The 18282-nt window shown below is 52.6% G+C and overlaps 6 protein-coding genes across 6 annotated transcripts; 4 read left to right on the top strand and 2 right to left on the bottom strand.

Annotated features, from left to right (window-relative positions):
• Positions 1-391: 391 nt before the first annotated feature.
• On the top strand, positions 392-2044 carry DSM5745_06310 (putative xylosidase/glycosyl hydrolase; the record flags this gene model as incomplete). The annotated part of the gene is made up of 2 exons (XM_026748326.1): positions 392-886; positions 938-2044. 2 exons carry the CDS (start codon positions 392-394, stop codon positions 2042-2044), a joined length of 1602 nt encoding a protein of 533 aa, XP_026602630.1.
• Positions 2045-3360: 1316 nt separating this feature from the next.
• Positions 3361-6017, top strand: DSM5745_06309 (uncharacterized protein; the record flags this gene model as incomplete). The annotated part of the gene is made up of 5 exons (XM_026748325.1): positions 3361-3659; positions 3693-4000; positions 4063-4433; positions 4502-4934; positions 5722-6017. The coding sequence occupies 5 exons, from the start codon at positions 3361-3363 to the stop codon at positions 6015-6017; spliced, it is 1707 nt and encodes a 568-aa protein (XP_026602629.1).
• A 24-nt stretch (positions 6018-6041) lies between these two features.
• On the top strand, positions 6042-6990 carry DSM5745_06308 (FAD-binding oxidoreductase; the record flags this gene model as incomplete). The annotated part of the gene is made up of 2 exons (XM_026748324.1): positions 6042-6751; positions 6804-6990. The coding sequence occupies 2 exons, from the start codon at positions 6042-6044 to the stop codon at positions 6988-6990; spliced, it is 897 nt and encodes a 298-aa protein (XP_026602628.1).
• Positions 6991-9752: 2762 nt separating this feature from the next.
• DSM5745_06307 (uncharacterized protein) lies at positions 9753-13010 on the top strand (the record flags this gene model as incomplete). The annotated part of the gene is made up of 4 exons (XM_026748323.1): positions 9753-10193; positions 10246-10720; positions 10776-11603; positions 11656-13010. The coding sequence occupies 4 exons, from the start codon at positions 9753-9755 to the stop codon at positions 13008-13010; spliced, it is 3099 nt and encodes a 1032-aa protein (XP_026602627.1).
• Positions 13011-14850: 1840 nt separating this feature from the next.
• On the bottom strand, positions 14851-15267 carry DSM5745_06306 (uncharacterized protein; the record flags this gene model as incomplete). Its single annotated transcript, XM_026748322.1, has 1 exon — positions 14851-15267. The coding sequence occupies one exon, from the start codon at positions 15265-15267 to the stop codon at positions 14851-14853; it is 417 nt and encodes a 138-aa protein (XP_026602626.1).
• A 297-nt stretch (positions 15268-15564) lies between these two features.
• Positions 15565-17994, bottom strand: DSM5745_06305 (uncharacterized protein; the record flags this gene model as incomplete). Its single annotated transcript, XM_026748321.1, has 8 exons — positions 15565-16015; positions 16094-16305; positions 16363-16785; positions 16846-17156; positions 17205-17566; positions 17616-17675; positions 17725-17828; positions 17965-17994. 8 exons carry the CDS (start codon positions 17992-17994, stop codon positions 15565-15567), a joined length of 1953 nt encoding a protein of 650 aa, XP_026602625.1.
• Between the last annotated feature and the right edge of the window lie 288 nt (positions 17995-18282).

Genomic DNA, 18282 nt, shown 5'->3' with positions numbered 1-18282 from the left:
GATGGAATGCAAGCCTCGAAGCAGTAGCAACTTCACCCTTGGAGATATAACCTTATTTGGAGATTCTCCGATGGAGATGGAATCCAGACTCTTACGGCTTTGTCATCCTGTACTTTCTAAGGGTCTGCTGGTACAATGGCCGCGACTGAATACCCGTCTACCATACTAGACAATGCTTGGGCGTAAATGCTATGCCCAAGCCTACGCATGTATAGAACTCGGCTTATCCTTGCGCCGAGGGACTGTGACAGCTGTTTTTATAAAGACCAGCATTGCTGGTTACTTGCTCACTTCTACTCATGAGCTGTCATGCCACATGCCTATATTAAGGCTGTCTCATTTCCACTGGACGACTGAGCCTGCTATATTTTCCATACTTATGGTCTCATCGATGTCAAGCTTTACGAACCCCGTGTTGTGGGAGGACCTCCCGGATCCCGAAGTGCTCCGAGTCGGTAAGGTTTACTTCATGAGCGCCTCCTCGTTCCATTTTTCGCCAGGCGCACCGATCCTGCAATCCTCCGATCTGATCAACTGGGAGTATACTGGCCACTCAGTCCCCGAGCTGCCGCCGAGTAGTCGATTCGCTCTCGATGGCAGAGGACCCAACGCGTACGGAAAGGGCGTATGGGCCTCGACGTTGAAATACCGCGAGAGCAACAGCCTCTTCTACTTCTACAGCGCCATCCAAGGAACCGACAAGACATACATCTATACCGCCAAGTCTCCCAGCGATGCCTGGACAGCTCACCCCCCGATTGAGAGGTTCTACTACGACCTTGGCTTGCTGATTGATGACAATGATACTATGTATATTGCCTACGGAACAAAGACGATTGAGGTCGCTCAGCTTTCCCCAGATGGGCTGAGTGAGGCAAGTAGCAAGGTAAGCGACCAATAAGTTGGCTTTGCAGACTCTCACATTCATTGCCGCCAGGTCGTCTACACGTCGGACGACTACCTTGAAGGCGCCCGGATGTACAAGATCCACGGCGCATATTACATCTGGGTCACGAAATGCGGCGATACGCAGTGTCTGCTCAAGTCCACGGCCGGACCGTTCGGGCCTTTTGAAGCGCGGGATATCATCACAGCCATGCGCTCTCCACTGCCGGGCTCCGGCCCTCCTCATCAAGGAGGTCTCGTCGATACTCCGGACGGGCAGTGGTACTACATGTCATTCACCGATGCCTACCCCACGGGGCGGATACCCTTGTTAGCGCCGGTAGAATTCGATAGCGAAGGATGGCCCCGTGTTGCGGCGGATTACACGGACGCAAAAGGGCAGTGGCTTCTTGAGTATTCCCGTCCGAATGCGTCTCTGCGCGATTCCGCCGAAGCAAAGCCGCGCTTCCGACGGTACGCCTTCACCCAATCCAGCCTGGAGCACTGCTGGGAGTGGAACCACAATCCCGATAACTCCAGGTGGAGGCTTCAAGCTGGCCAGCTGGTCCTGGGCACAGCGACGGTGACGCAAAGTCTCCATCTCGCTGCAAACACGCTCACCCTCCGCACCGTCGGACCCGGGAGCATCGCCACGTTCTGCATGGACACTTCAAAACTCACAGACGGCGACAGAGCGGGTGTGTCCATGTTCCGCGATGAGAGCGCCTACATCGGTATCCACAAGGATGCAGGTAGCCCCATGCTCGTCTACGTAGATGGGGCAAAGGTCGGCCCCATCAATGTACCCGTGGGATGGCTGAACGGGCGTCCTGTAGCTCTTGATTGGAAATGCATATCGAGTGGCGCAGTGAAAGCGCAGATGCCGTTGCGTGTGAACCAAGTGTGGCTGCGCATCAAGGTAGACTTGAGAGCAGCGCACGTCGATGAATACGCAACGCAGACGAGGAATGCCACGTTTGAGTTCAGTTATGATGGCGCGGCATTTAGCCAGCTAGGCCCGGCATATCAATTGACCAAGTCTACCGCGGGCTACGTGGGCTATCGCTTTGGGCTGTTTAACTTTGCGACACGGGAACTGGGAGGGGAACTAAGAGTCAGTCACTGCGATATTGAGATATGGGATCCTAGTAGTGGGTAGACAGGTCAGTTTCTCGCGCGCAACCATGAGTCTGAGGGCTCCAAGATCCATAGGTAGCTCTGCCAGTAGGGTACTGACTGGGGACCGTTCATCATAGAGCCCACGTCGCTGCACTTCGAGCATGCCCAAAGGCTGTCTATAGAAGAGTTCGCCTGGGATTGAAAGGTGTACCTACCATTTTATCAGCATCCGTCAATGCCCAGATTAACAGGAGACTTTGTTTTAGCGGCAGTCTGAACAGCCTTGATCAGATTGTGCGTATTCACGCGGTATTAGCTCTAACCCATGCTTACGCGATGACTGGGCGTCGAGATAGATCGGTTATAAGTGTTGGTTTTTCCTTGATTCTTGGTGGGTATAATGCATGATGTTCGTCTTGGGTTAAGCATCTTGGGGTATTCTGTACCAGGATACCTGGTTTTCTTGGAATATTTTACCTGTAGGTCCGTACACTGCTAGATACACCGGACCTGGAGGGCCGATCAAGATATTTATCCATTCGCTCTGTTATCAGCTGGGTCGACTAGGGCATTTTGACACTGGGCTAAAGGGTTAATTCATGGCTGTGCCAAAGACGGATAAAGTGCCCGACAGCTACCCATTATTCAAACACCAGAGATCTAATACCTAAGACTTTTGTTATAGTGTGTTGTTTTATGGACATATCGCTGGCCATTTTTCCCGGCCGTGACGTCCACCTAAACGGTGAGTAATGGGTACATACCATACCCCGTGAGATCTTGGAGAAGCCAAAAGAACCGTGATAACAATTCAGTTCTGAATACCAGGACCCGGGGGCAGCACACGCGAGCAAGATTTGAGAGTGGCTGCGACCGCTTATGTCAAGTTTGTGATTCACGGCTGCTTGCATCTCCGCCAGTTCATTGGCCACGTAGGAGTGCTTCTCTGGGAGATTACGGGCTTAGGCCAGGGTGGTTTGTGTCCTGGTCTTGCACTCCGCTGCATGTATCCCTTGAACTTTCCTAAACCAAGCAAAGCGTTTACGTAGTCCCCCACAGGGAAACCTTGGGATGGATTTTTGGAATTGTATGGTGGAATGTTTATAAAATTGGGGTTGATGAAGTTCAAAAGATCTACCTATGGTATCCATAGAGTTGACCAGGAACAGGGGCCGGTGAAGGCTGCATGAGTCCAGTGGCAGCGCTAACAAACTAGGGCAAGCAAATGGTTCCTTTTTTCTGCTCAACTCGGGGGCCGTGATGTCCGGGCCCGGCGCTATGCCCTAACACGTTATATAAGTCTCCTCTCTTGCCCCCAAAACAGTATATGCCTTCAATCACACTCTAAACAGCGCCATGGGAGTCACCGTCATCATCGTTGGAGGCAGCGTCTCAGGTCTGTCTCTGGCCTGCATGCTGGAGAAATTCAACATCAACTATATTCTCCTGGAAGGACACGCCAACATTGCGCCGCAGCTCGGCGCAAGCCTCGGATTGCTCCCAAGCGGTCTGCGCATTCTGGAGCAACTCGGGTGCTATGACAAGATTCGTGAATTGGCCGGTGACACCTACTACCGCACGAGGATGCGCTTGTTCAGTGGGAAGCACTGGATTGACCCGGAAGCTACGACGTTCTCGGAGAAGCTGGAGGAGAGGTACGCCGCTCACGTCTCCGGGGAATAAGAAAGCTTGCAGAATGGTACTCAGCTCATGCTGTCTCTTACAATCGGATATCCGAAAATTTTCATCGATCGCCGGATGGTTATTCAAGTCCTGTTCGACAGCCTCAACCACAAGGACCGGGTCCTCACGAGCAAACGCGTCCATTATGTTGAGCACGAAAAGGATCACATCAATGTACACACGAAAGATGGCCCCGTGTACACGGGGGATATTGTCGTCGGCGCCGACGGCATCCATAGCACCATCAGGCAGGAAATGTGGCGGATTGCACATGCTGCGGAATCCGATGTCTTTCAGGCAGATCCCCTCTCTGGTGCGTCCCTGCTTCCATACCTGCCTGTCACGCCTTCCATCCTCCTGACATCTACTGTACAGACCTCCAATGCGAATCGAAATGCATCTTCGGCATCTCCAAAAGACCCCCCAGCTTACCCAAGGAACCCCAGCAGATCAACGCCTTCTTCACGAACTGCAACTACATGATCATCTCCGCACCCGAGGACAGATACTACTGGTTCATGTTCACGGAAGCCAAGAAAGCCCATACCAAGGATATTCCCAGGTATACAGAGGAAGACGAACGCCAGCTCGCGGAGCAGCATATCGGGGACCAGTTGACGGAAACAACGACATTCAAAGACCTCTACATACACCGCTTGCAAACGGCCCTGGTGAGCATAGAAGACCACGTCTTTCCCCGCTGGTACTATCGAAGGATAATCGCAATCGGAGACGCAGCGCACAAGGTACGTCGAATGTCGGCTCCGGCCAGAAAACAGATGGCTCCGAATTGGCACTAACTAGACGCAAACAGCTCCATCCCATCAGCGCACAGGGAGGAAGCAGTGCCATGGAAACCGCAGCCGTCTTAGTCTACACGCTTCTCCCGGCTTTAGAGGGTCAGGAACCGCTGACGGAAAGCGCCATCGAGGCCCTCTTCGCCGAAGTCCAAGCAAAACGGTTCCCACGCGCCGTGGACGCGCTGAACCAGGGTCGACACACAAACGCGGCCTCGATCAAGGAAACGTTCTTCTCGAAGATCGTCGTCGATTACCTTTTTCTCCCGTTCGGGCAGAGCTTGATCTTTCGTCTTATTGTTAATAACACAATGGGCAGTGAAAATGTGGATCGGCTGCCGTTGCCAAAGAGGTACACGGATGCTGTTGCGCGCTATGAAAGGGGCAACTGCAGGAGGAACTGGATTGTTTGGGCTTTGGTGTCTGTTTATGCTGGGGGTCTTGTCTGTTGTATGTTCTCCGGCGCCAGCTGATGAACTTGGATCTGTCTGCTTCGGTTTGATAGGCATTTCATTGCGGAGTAAAGACCACTGAGGCCCAGTGGGAATCGGCGGAACTGGTGGCCTACTCGGGCGTACTACATTGATTCTTGGCCATTGGAATCGGGGCATAAAGGATTTGGTATCTTCGGTCTGAAAGTGCTTGGTAAGGCCGATTTCTTTAAGGACCTGTTGCCTTGCATTTTGATGCGTCCCAGCCCCGCTGCTGTGCTGAAAAAATGATCATCTGTTCTATTTGTGGAGTTCGTCTTCGTTTTGTTGAGCCAGAAATTGCTGGTAGTGTGAGTCTGGGATGCATTTATGGATTGTCAGTCCCCGGCATGTTCATTTGTCTCTCCTTTTAAACTGGCCTGGCTCAAATAATGGTCCTGGTGCTGGTGGGGTCAGCTGTGCTGAGCTTCCAAGGATTTACTGGCCTGATATAACACAGACAGAGGGTGAGATTGCATTTGATAGGCAGGGGGTTAGTCCTGACATTGCCTGACCATCATGGATGGTTACACCAGATAGAATGGGCCAATCGACAGTGTCTTTGTCGATGATCACCATAGGGCACCATTGTGCTGGCTGGACAACCATCGGTACTCCGCAAGGGTTTGCGTCCAGGGTTCCCCAGTGGCAACCCAGCAGGGATGGCTGTATAGACTTCATTATTTAGGGACTTCATTTTGCGACTGGATATTCCCTCTTTCTCATGATTCCTTGAATTTCCAAGCTCTCTCCTCGTTGATTCCAAGCCACCATTGGTATGGATACCTTCACCTTCTACGCCCTCGGCGCCCTGGGTGTGTGGGCAGCCGCCAGCCAGTTTCCTCCGGGACAGACTCACCCATCCTGCGAAGAGCTCACGTCCCTCCTTCCAGACCGAGTCTCTACCCCGCGCAGCCAGACGTACATGCAGTCCGTCTCGTCGTATTTCAGCCACCAAGAGCGGACCCTCCAGCCAGCCTGCATTGTCCAGCCAACAACCGTAGACGAGGTTTCCACCGCCATAGTCACTCTGGCACGCGCACACCGTGAATATGACGAGTAATTCGCCATCCGCAGCGGAGGCCACATGCCGCACGCCGGGGCTGCAAACATTCAGGGTGGAGTGACGGTCGATCTCCGCGCTCTCTCCGGCGTGCAGGTAAGCGAGGATCGGGAGACGGTCGTCATTGGAACAGGCGTGTCCTGGGGGGAGGTCTACAAAGTGCTCTCTCCGCTCAACCTCACTGTAGCTGGGGGAAGAGCCGCATCAATAGGCGTCGGGGGGTTTTTGACGGGAGGCGGACTGTCCGCCCTCGGTCCAGCGACAGGATGGGGGTGCGACAGCGTGCTCGAGTACGAGGTTGTCCTGGCAAGCGGCGGTATCCTCAACGTGAGCGGAACATCGCACGCGGATCTCTTCCTCGCGCTCAAGGGGGGTTCCAACAATTTTGGCATCGTCACAAAGTTCACCATGAAGACATATCCCTCCCGCGGCGTCTGGGTTGGCGGCGCTCTCTATCCTGACAGCGAGATACCGCGCCAGTCAGAGGCCTACTCGGGCTTTATGGACCCTGCCAACTTTGATCCCCGCGCGGACCCGGTCCAGGGGTATGGGTGGACCGCTGAGCAGAAGACGCTGTTCGTGACAAATATACTTCTCTATACGGAGCCGCGGCTTGATCCACCTGTCCTGCAGCCTTTCATGAACAGCTCAGCCGCTGTTTCCCTTACGTCGCAGATAATAAGCATGGCCGACTACGTACAGGAACAAAGCGGCTCGCAACCTCCTGGTCTAAAGTATGGCCCCTGCCCTCTTGTCTACATATATATCTATCTAAAACCCAGTTAGCTACATCTTCTTCACCACAACATTCGTCCACAGCCCCTCCATCTACGCCTCGATCGTATCCAAATTCAACAGCTCCATCCCCGCCATCTCCTCCGTCAAGAATCTGAACTGGTACATGGCCTTCCAGCCAAGCCCAGCATTGCACGGGCAAAACAGTCTCGGCCTGGACCCCCAGGACAACGGCTGAACATCCTAGTTCTGGATGCTTTCTTCTCCGATCCCATGGATAGCCGGTTAGTGCGGAAAGAGGGCAAGCGACTGATTGCAGCAATCGAGAAACTCACCGAAGACGCTGGGCTGTACCGCCCCTTTAAGTATCTAAACTACGCGGATTCGAGTCAGAATCCGGTAGCTGGATATGGCGGCCAGGTTGATGGGGCGCTGAGGGCTGTTAGTAGGAAGTATGATCCTGAGGGAATATTTCAGAGGGCTGTGCCCGGGGGTTTTAAGCTGCTACATGACTATTGATGAATCTTGAATTTTAAGAATGGGTGTTTAAGTTGTCTTGTGGGGTTCATGTGCCTTCAACGGCATATGGATGCCTTGATTCCTAGGGCTTTTAGCATGGGGTCGAGCTTGAAGGGTGCACTCGCCCTCAGGGAGTTGTCGCTTTCCGTACCAGACGCATAACGAGCAGTCAAGTCATTGGTCGCAGATCTGTAGATCCAGAACATTTGATCTGCTTTGATACGCAGATCCCGGTCCTGAGACAAACAACTGGGGGCGTTAGTCATGGTATATACCAGGCCTCTTCCACTTCTCCCAAAATCTGTCAACCCAACAGGGAAGGTTAAGCATGTCAACTGAGGTCCCGCGGTTTCAAGTTAACCTGATCCCGTGTGACGCCCAGAAACACAACCTGATTGCCAGCTGCTGCCTTTTGAAGCCCTCACTACGCGGTACCGATACCGCCTAGGCACTGATTCACGCAACGGGGCAAAGTAGGCTTTCCTTTCTGGAGGGGTTGCTGGTCAGTATCTTGGACAGTATCTTACACGTTCTAGGGAGCTACAGCAGGATTCAGATTGTGTTTGCGGCCGTCGATCAATCAATCCATGGATGGAGGTCCACTCTCAAGGTTTGGAACATGTGGGCGGACACGGGCCATTATGTCGGCGAGATACAGTACATTTAGTTTATGTAAACCCTAAAAAATGCTACCTGGTTAACCTAACGGACCGAAAGCCAGGATATATAAATACGGACATCTGTACTACCTAACCATTAGCAGGAATCCTTGAGCCATAAACGTTGGGCTCCAGGCTCTCTCAGCGGCATCTTCGGATACAAACATCGGAACTGTCCGCAACGTATACATCTATCTCTTCCTGGATAGACAGAGAAGATCGGCTTTCCATAGCACACACCCATGCCCACAATGTCTATTGGAGTAGAGTTGCTCGGGGCCGGCATCTTCGCAGAGAAGGGTAGGTGTTTATATGTTTGATCCGCAAACACTAATAGTTAAGAACCACAGAGCACCTTCCAGCCAGAGAATCGGGTCCTTTACTTAGTCTGCCCGAAGCCGGCCAGGACGCTGCAGCCTATTTTGACTTACTAGACGTCCCGGGACGTCCAAGTCTCTAGACAATTTCTTACAGCGAGACGATATCCATGCCATAATTATTGCCGTCGCTATCCCTGCTGCACCAGATCTCATCAGGAAATCACTGGCCGCGGGTAGACATGTTTGGAGTGAGAAGCCGATTGCTCCGGATGTTAAGACGGCGGGAAAGTTGATGGACTATTATAGCCACTAGCGACAAACAAGAGACGTTCTTTGGGGTATCGGCGAGGACTTTCGCTTCTGGGACTCGGTTTATAGGGCTGCTGATATACTTAACTAAATGGGTGGAAGTCTGGTCGCCTTCCTGGTCACTGCGTATTCGTTCACGGACGCAAATAATCCACCCTATCATTATGACTGGTAGAGCCTACATTTAGACTTAACGACTATCCTGCTAAACGTCCATATTGGGCGTCAGAACCCCATCTTTCAAGGGGGCTATCTGCTCGACGGCGGTGTTCTCTTCAGGCACGGAGTTAGAGATCGTGACAGACAAGGATCCGTCATATATCGCCCTTTCCTGATGGAGATCGCAACTAGGAAGAGAGACCAAGATGCCAAGTGGGAGGATCTATCATAGTACGCGCCGTCGATGTGGGGCGTTAAAGAAGAGGTCGCTGCGTTTTCTGAGGGTATCACTGCGGGCAGCCTGGATTCCAGATTGTCGAGCGAGGAGTGCCTGGAAGATTTGAGAATTGTGGAAGCTATGCAGAGGTCTGGTGATGCGCAAGGAATGCCGGTTGGTCTCGGTATAGACATAATACAGGCCTTTGTCCCTTGAACAAAGCATTCAAGTTGGTTTGCACATTCAGAATGGACATGGTCCTGCATGCCAATCCGCCGACGGACGACCCAGGTCCCTACACCTAGAGATGCCTAGTCCTTCCTGAGTTACAACCGCAAATACTCCATGCATCTTAACTTGGGCATATCGACCGAAGAAGCCTCCTAAAAGAAAAAACTCCGGCTTATACAGTCCCAAGTGGTTCATGGGTACAGTTGGACTGTGCCAGTCAGTATAATGTCAAGTCTGCTTTGAACTTTCTCCACTGAGCCGGCATAGCAGGACTCACATTTCGATGCTCTCTGCCGTGCTACCTACCATAGTACCTACTTGACCCGATGTGGACCGCAGTGCCGGTGTAGTGAGACCCAACTGTCCCCACGTTCGGGTATACCCCGGATCTACAAGTTCGGAATTGAAGTCATTATCTGCTAATGTTATACCGAGTTCCGGGCAATGATACCCCGAGACGCCATGCGGCAATGCGGAGGTATCAAGGAGACTACAGTACATATGATGGAGCATTGCCCCGGTGACCTAATGAGATGTCCACGGGCGCCTTCTTTGACTCCCCCTTCCATGCAAAAGCAAATCAACAATGGTGCGATTAATGCTTTTGCTGCTGCTCCACACCCTAGTCGTATTAGGGCTAGCATTCCCTGTCCCTTCGCAGTCCTCCCCGCTTCTAGGGACATTCGAAACCCCCTCCGTTCATACCCGCCCCCGCTTCCGCTACTGGCTCCCAGACGCAGGTGTCGACAAGGAGACCGTAGCCGCCAACATCAAAGAAAGCGGGGCGCGCGGTGCCGGAGGCGTCGAATTCGTGCCCTTCTACAACTACGGTGGTGAGCTTGACGGCCCGGCACCCCAAGCCGACTGGGTTACCAATGGGTTTGGGACACCGGCTTTTCGTGAGGTGTTTCGGACTGCGTTGCAGGCGCACAAGGATGCAGGCTTGCTGATGGATTTTGCTCTTGGCCCGAATCAGGGGCAGGGCGTTCCTGCTTCTGTTGATGATGACGGATTGCAGTGGGATTTGGTAGGTAGCAGATCGCAAATGAGGTCTACGAACTAATTTTTTTGATACTCAGGTCCCATACTCCATCGAAATTGATACGAATGGAACATTCCAGGGCCAAATTCCTGGCTGGGGAGATGGAGAACTAATCGCATGTGTATCAGCGCGCGTCCTCTCACAGACGAACGTTTCTCTACCAGAGATCAACTCGCCTTTCCTTAGCGGCCAGGATGGCTATCTCAGAGTTGTACTTGACCACGAGAGCCTGACCGACATTACCAACCAAGTCTCTAGAGATGGACAGCTTTCAGTAACATTCCCTACTTACACAGATGCCGTTGGGCACCGGGTGTTCGCCTACTATCAGAAACGAACCTTGCACAAGAACTTGGTTTTCGAAAATAATGCCACCGCGACAATCTGGGATAATGGATCGTATGCTGTGGATCATTATAGTGCGCGAGGTGCCCAGACGGTCATTCATTTCTGGGAGGAGCATATTCTCATCGATGGGATTAAAGAGCTGGTGAAGGAAGTAGGGCACTACGGTATGCGTCCCATTTGCCCTGCGTCAAGACCTAGCAGCTACTGACGCCTCTATAGCATGGGAAGACAGCATGGAACTAACCTCCAACACATCCTGGACGCCATCCCTGCCCAAGAAGTTCGAAGACAAGCTCGGCTACAGCCTTCACCGATACCTCCCTGTACTGAACTTCGGCACCCTCTGGCCAAACAACAACGTCAACATCCAGCAATTCCGACCCGGAGCAATCCAAAGCATCCTGAATACACCCGATGCCGGAGCCAGTTACATCAACGACTTCCGCAGCGTCCTGGAAGACTGCTACAGGGAGTATCTGCAAACCCTCACCAACTGGGCCCATAATGAGCTCGGTCTCGAATTCTCAGCACAAGTCTCCTACAACCTCCCCATGGACATGGAAGTAAACATCCCCTACGTCGACGCACCCGAGTGCGAAAGTCTCCAGTTCGCCGACAGCGTCGACGCATACCGCCAGTTTTCAGGCCCGGCGTTGCTGGCGGGAAAGGACGTGGTTTCGAACGAGATGGGTGCGACGACGGCTGCGTATGGGTATTCATTCCCGCAACTGCTGTTTTCGGTTGCTCGTGCTGTTGTTGGGGGTGTCAATCAGTTGGTTCTCCATGGGCAGAGCTATAGTGGAGATTACTGGGAGACCACCTGGCCGGGATATACGGCGTTCTCGTATACGACCTCGGAGCTTTATTCGGATAAGCAACCCTCGTGGAATCATGGGTTGGAGGACGTGCTGAACTTCTTTGCGAGGGTTCAATGGACTCAGAGACGGGGTGTTCCGAGGGTGGATGTGGCTGTTTATAATAAAGTGTCCGCCACGGATTCGGTCAACTTCCCTCCAATATACAAAGGGGATGACTTGGTTAATGAAGGTATACATTCCCGCCTCTGTTTAAGGCATATCCAAAAGCTGATTGATACCAGGATGGTCGTGGACATACCTTTCCCCAGACAACTTTGCCCTCCCAGAAGCTACAGTGAAGAACGGTGTCCTGGGCCCAGATGGGCCGCGGTTCAAAGCCCTCATCGTGACAAGCACCAGCAATATGACGTTATCCGGGGTGCAAAGAATCCAGGAATATGCAAACCATGGACTCCCAGTCTTATTTACTGGAGGCTTGCCAGGCATCTATGACTCTGCGAGAGGTAACGGAACTGAAACCGCGCTCATCCAGACAGCGCTCACAGATCTGGCATCCTCATCTGAGAATGTGTACCTTGTTGATACTGGGAGCGCCGCCAAAAAGCTAGCATCCCTTGGACTCGCGCCCAATATTAAAGTCCAAACCAACGGGAAATGGTGGACGACCTGGAGAGAGGACGCCTCGAGCGGAGTCGACTACGCCTTGATCTTCTGCGACACAAACGCTTCTTCTGGATACATTACTGTGACTGGGCCAGCCAGCAAGAAGATTCCTTTCTACCTCAATGCATGGACGGGTGCTGTCTCGCCTGTTTTCACGTACAGTGTGACAGACCAGGGCTTGACCATGCCCGTATCGCTGCAAGGCAACCAGACAATGATCGTTGCATTCTCTCACCATTCGTTGACTAAAGGCGAAGTACCCAATATACATGCCATCGATACCCCTTCTTCAGTGATTGGCACAAGCTTCGACGAGCGAGACAGCTGGGTTGCCCATGTCGCCAACCAGGGGTCTGCCGGCACTGGATTGTTGGAGCCAATCCGGCTTTCAAACAACAGAACCATTAAGCTGCCTCAGTATAAACAGATTCCTCGCCCATTCAATCTAACCAACTGGACCCTAACCGCTGAGCACTGGGAAGCCCCAACGAACCTCAGCGACGCATCAACAATCGCGCGCAAGTACAACACAACCCACCAACTTCCGACCCTTGTCTCATGGACCGAGATCCCAGTTCTCAGGAATGTATCCGGACTGGGCTATTATACTACAACCTTCCAGTGGCCACCAGCCGAACTAAAAGCAGACGGCGCATACATCTATTTCCCGCGCATCCTACACGCAATACAGGTGTATATCAACGGGCACAGAGTACCGGCGCTAGATTACACGGACCCCAAAGCAGATATATCTCTCTACATAAGTAACGGCACAAACGAAGTCCTTGCGGTCGTGCCGACGACCATGTGGAACTATATTCGCAGTATCCTGCCGGATATACGGGACCAGGGGCGTCTGCCGGGGTTACTTACCAAGGGATTGCCGGTGCCGGATATCCAGGATAATGGGTTGGTTGGGGAGGTTAGGGTTGTTCCTTATTTGAGTGTACGGATTTCAGGATCTTGGAGTTAGCTATTGACAGATACCGGTAAGGGGATAGATATAGAAGCAAGTCGAGAAGTGGCATATCCTGACCGTGGCATTGGATCAGGAACCACAGACGTGGATCTTTTATTGGTCCAAGCTCAGCAAACTGGAAGTTTCTGTTGAGATCTACCTGTAATCGGAACAGCGCACTGCTTTTTAGTACTTTAGTATCCATTATATGCGGGAAGTCAAGGGATTTAACAGTCTTTAAGTGGTTGAAGCTGTATCGGCCACACGTACGTAGCCTACGATACTATAGGTACAAGATATGGCAGGCTTAACTCTCTCTTGGTTAGCGATCAATGTGTATAGTATATACAACCCTTGTGAGGGGGAAGGTCTCGGTGGCTAGAGCCAAACGCTGGTCGGATATCACGCAATATTATAGATTCATATCGACCTCACGCATATGAACTAGTAACGCTTTCTCTCATCTCAACTAAGATAAACTGATAACAAGGGAGCTGGCTGTACCGCACGCCCCAGGGCTTCTCAACCGCTGAACCCTTTGCGTCAGCAGAAACTCGTCCAACCATATATAGGGCTACGCTGCCATGGCATGAGAAGAACAGGAATAAGCGAGTAAGTAAAGTGGGATAAAAAAACCTTATGTTGTGTGAGGCTACTCCGTACCTATATTCACAGTACATGTACCCTATACTCATCTTGTCGTAACCCAGGACATAGCAACGAGTACATGAATCTTCAGACAATTCTACAACAGAAGCTTCGCCCAGCATTGCTCGTCTCTCAATACTATGATAGGCTCAGACTAGCCTTGATCTATTTTTTTGACCTGTTGTCTTTACCATTATTTCTTGCATAACATGCTAATTCAATGGCTCCTACACTCAATCCTCTACCCTTCGAGCCTTTACTGTCGGGCATATTCGTAACAAATGCACACATTAGAGGCAAGGTTTTATCAGCCGAGACATCGCCAACAAAACCTCCAATGGTGAATACACCAACTTGCACTATATTTACCGCTGCAGGAACCCACACCTTCAGAGTTGGCTTCGAAGGATCAGCTGGTGATCTCAACAAACAAGAATGGCATTCTTGGGTTTGCTTCAAGGCTTTCCAAATGTTGGGATTCATGGTATACTGGATGGGAGGGTGGCCGTGTGTGCTGCGGTACTATGAACTACGGTAGTGAACTACAGAGGCTTCATTTGATGAACTTTACCCTATAATGGAAGTCCGTCTGACGCCATCAAACGCGACCTGATTGCCGGCTGCTGTGACGACTGCGGTACGTGACACTTGAAGCCCTCACCATTAATGTCCCGTATGCTGGAAACAATAACAATAGGACCTAGCGCGCGTCTCCGGACATAGATTTAAAAAAGACGCGCATGGAATGTTACAAGTCAACCAGTCATTGTCACGAAGCCTTGAAAGCTTTTGTTGACAGTTTGGACACACATCATGTGCGATGATCTGGGGCTGGGCCTTATACATTTCCGACCATAATGCGGACCTTCCAGTCTGTCAGTGGCGAGGAGGCCAGGCAGCAGGTACATGAAGCTCATTGCCTGCGTTGGTGGCTGCCTCGGGCATGGATGGATGTTCTATCCGTTCCTCAAGGAGCCTGTGCAACTTCTGGGCGTCTGCATTCAGCAGCACTTAGCCAGGGAGCAAAGGAGTTCCGGAGGCTCTACCCCTACATGGTCAAAGGTCAAGGGGTCGATCCAGTCCAACTCATTCAACTTGCGGGAATATGGATACTACCAACCCACCCCGGGGCATGGATCATGCGCGAAAGCAAGTAAGATCAAAAGCTCTGTTGATCCCCATCCATGAATGAATACATTCCCTAGCCCTAAGCGCCCCCCGCCCTCCTGACCATCCCCTGCAACATCTCCACATCCATAGTATACAGGTCCGACCCATCGTCCGCCAAGAACACCGAGGGCCCGCGGGCCAGCATCAACAGTTCGGTCTCACAGTCGAAAGGCAGCGGGTCGTGCACCGCGCCCTTACTTTCGGAGACGTAGTCGCCCTCCACGAACGCCCCTGTCTGCGGATGGGCGCCGCTCCCCTTCAGCACGTAGATCTCGGCGCTGTCGACGTGGCGGTGGCGCGGGAGGACAGCGCCCGGCTCGGCGTGCACCATGATTGTGTATTCGCCGGATTCGGGGACCAGCTTGACGACTTTGATGGTCACGCCGGGGGCGAGCGGGAGCCAGGGCAGGGCGGAGCACTGGACGGTGAAGCCGGCGTCGTGGTCGGTGTGCATGGTGGGCTGGTTTGGGCGTTGTGCTTGAGTTTTGGATGTCAGGTGCTGAGGTGAGAAAGGGGGTTGGAGAATACCCTTACTTACAGAGATTGGGTGAGTTAGTTAGGGCAGTAGAGAAACTGGGTTGCGGGGGCGATTTAAATGGATGAGGAGAGTCAGGACTTAGGGTTGGGTCGGGAGTCCGACCAGAAAGGGCAATTCTGTTCCGAGCCCTGGAGTCCATCAACGGTCGCTACGGGAATCTTAGGCACATCGAGAATTTTCTAATCCGCCGCCTATAGTCTCTTATTTTTTCTTTCATACATCAAAAGAGCCAGCCTCTTGACTGAACCACCCGGCTGGAACCTGGCTATTGAAGAGCTGCCACATGAGCCAGTCTGCCGAATTGTCGACCGCGGTGTCCTGGGCAAGCCCCATGTTATCTCCGAATCCGACCATCGAGGGCAGGGCGCCGGTAGTAGCCGGGTTGATGGCAGGATCAATCGACGCAATCTCGGTGGCCGGTGCGTCGCTGTAGGTGGGAACATCGTCGGAGACAGCGCTGGGGAGGTGTTGTTGAAACAAGGGCTGGCAAAGACGCTGGAGCCGTTGTAGCAGATTCAACAGTTTGCACAGATGCGGATCCTGGCTGAACGGTTCCAAGCGCTGAATAATCTGCGCCATGAGTTTGTAGTCGTCCTGATCCACCGTTGCAATGATGTTGCAGAAGACAACGAAGAAGGCGCTGAGGGGGTAGAGCAACAGCGTCCTGTGGAAGAATCAAGATCAGTCGGAGCCGCGGGGATGGAGGGCAGGATCACTGCACCAGGTCAGAAAGGACGGATACGGGTCGTCGAAGCCGGGCATTGCGGCAGAATGCTGCTGAAGGAAGTGGAAGGCGCGGAGCGACTTGCGAGCGAACAGAAGACACTCCTGATGGATGGCTGGGCTGAAATCGCTCTTCAGGCGGGTGCGGTGGATCTCGACGAAGATGGCGTGGTAGCAGAAGTCGACGCAGACCCAGTCGTACTGGACCATCTTGGGGTGCAGGTCGCGGTTCTACGTAAGGCCTGTTTAGGGCATGAGTTGCAGTAGGCCTGGGGCTCAGCAACGTACCGACTGCAGAAGTGGGAGGATGGCCGTACGCATTGTCGATTCGAGCTCTCGGCATATCTCGCGAGCCTGACCAGGAGATTCAGTTCTGCAACTACATGACAAGGAATGCAGCTTGCTCTGGACCTGTGCGAGATCGAGCAGAACACGTAAGAGACCATTGTAAGGCGATGAAGGCTCCAGGACTATAAGATCCGTAGGGGAAGCTCCGAAGTCTGGCAGCGAAGGAGGTCGACATAGAAGAGAACTCAAAGTCCGGTCTAGATAATAGCACCAGTAAACAGCGCTGTGGATTTCCTGCTTTGAATCAGAGCTGGCCTGTAGTCTATGGATCTTGTGGTAGTTAAGAGCAGTGATCTGCCGAGCAGCGTATGAGACGAAGAGCCAACATTGATTGAATCTTCCCAAGTGCTGCATGAGCAACGCCTGGAGGAGCGCGACGTAGTCAATGAATCCAGTCGCTTTGGCTTCTCATGGGAGACTTACACTTGAAATCAGACACTGTATGGATGAAAGATCCGGCGGGCTGCATATGTTGAAACACTCAATGCTGCGCATCGCCGCTGCAATGTAGGCGGCTCTAGACTTTGACATCTCCCCTCTCAGAAGGCCTTCGTCCACCGTGCGTGCAATCTGATAAAGATGGAAAATCGCCTTTACATAGATGCAGACACAGAACTGATGAAACTTCTGGTTGGCGCGATCAGCTTGATCTCGGAGCAAATCCGCCGCCATTCTCGCGTACGTCCGGTCGGATATGTGATCGGGCCACTGAATGCGCATAGACTCTGGCGGGCCTGCACTCCGTCAGCTGCGTCTCAGCGTCGGTAGACCGGTATGATTACCAGGGAGAAGCATGAATAGCAGCTCGCGAGGCGGCGCCTGTAGGACTGGCCAGGGCGAACCGGATGGCCTGAACTCTCCCTCGACTCCAGGAAAGCCATGACGAGGCTCACTGTCGGCAATGCTGCCCACCAGCTGGAGCGCCGACTTGAGCAACGCCTGTCGTTCGCGGCTAACAGAACGAGGGTTGTGAAGATCTATTTGGATCACCTTTCGCGCCTGGATCGCAAGGTAGTCTGAGCCGTCATCGCTTGGGGTCGAGGGAGCAGCAGGGCTGGGAGATCTCCCTTCTGCGTTGGAAGCATGATTCCCGAGCGGTCTAGGACTATTATCTCTCGCAGAAGATGCAGTGCCCGGGGAGCATCTGGCGCCGGCTGGGTTAGAATCCGATGGTTATTGTCATTCGTACATACCTTTGGGCACCGGACAAGTTCCCCTCAAAGTCTACTATGCTCTCCTGCGGCCCTAGAAAGCTAGACGCAGAGTCAAGACGGAGTTTCCATTATTCTCGGGTTGACAGACCTGTGAAATGATCTCTTCCTCAACGAGCGTGGGCGGCGCAAGCGGCGGCACTCGGCACCAGCATCGGCACAGTTGGCGCAGGGAGCTCGCCTATCACACTTGACCTACGGATACAGTGTCAGTGTACACGGTATGGCTGAAAGTCCTTTGATCGAGAACCTTTCTGGAATGGCATAGATCGCACTGGATTGGAATCTATATCAGCCTCAGTCCGGATGAATCAGGCGAGGGCTGTCATACAGCTGGGAGAGGTTCGGCAGCAGATGCCATGCTGTGGTGACCAAGCTTGAAGTCCTGGTGACGACACGTGGAGAAGCCGGAGCGGGCGGAAAACTAGAACAAGCGTCCCACTGCACGTGCTTTGATAAGATAATTCCTTACATGCTGCAGTTTCCTTTTCTGGACATGGCTCTTCTGCATAAGGAGACCACCGCAGCACATTGTGCTACCAGTCACCTTGACAAGGTTGACATTCCATATAGGTATAGAGCAACATTTCCATGCGTCTGCCGCACAGTTGATCAAAGATTAGCAGAATTTAATGGGTTTGGAACAGGC

Source organism: Aspergillus mulundensis, assembly GCF_003369625.1.
Source record: "Aspergillus mulundensis strain DSM 5745 chromosome Unknown scaffold_6, whole genome shotgun sequence".
NCBI lineage: Eukaryota > Fungi > Ascomycota > Eurotiomycetes > Eurotiales > Aspergillaceae > Aspergillus > Aspergillus mulundensis.
This window is presented reverse-complemented; position numbering and strand designations above follow the sequence as displayed.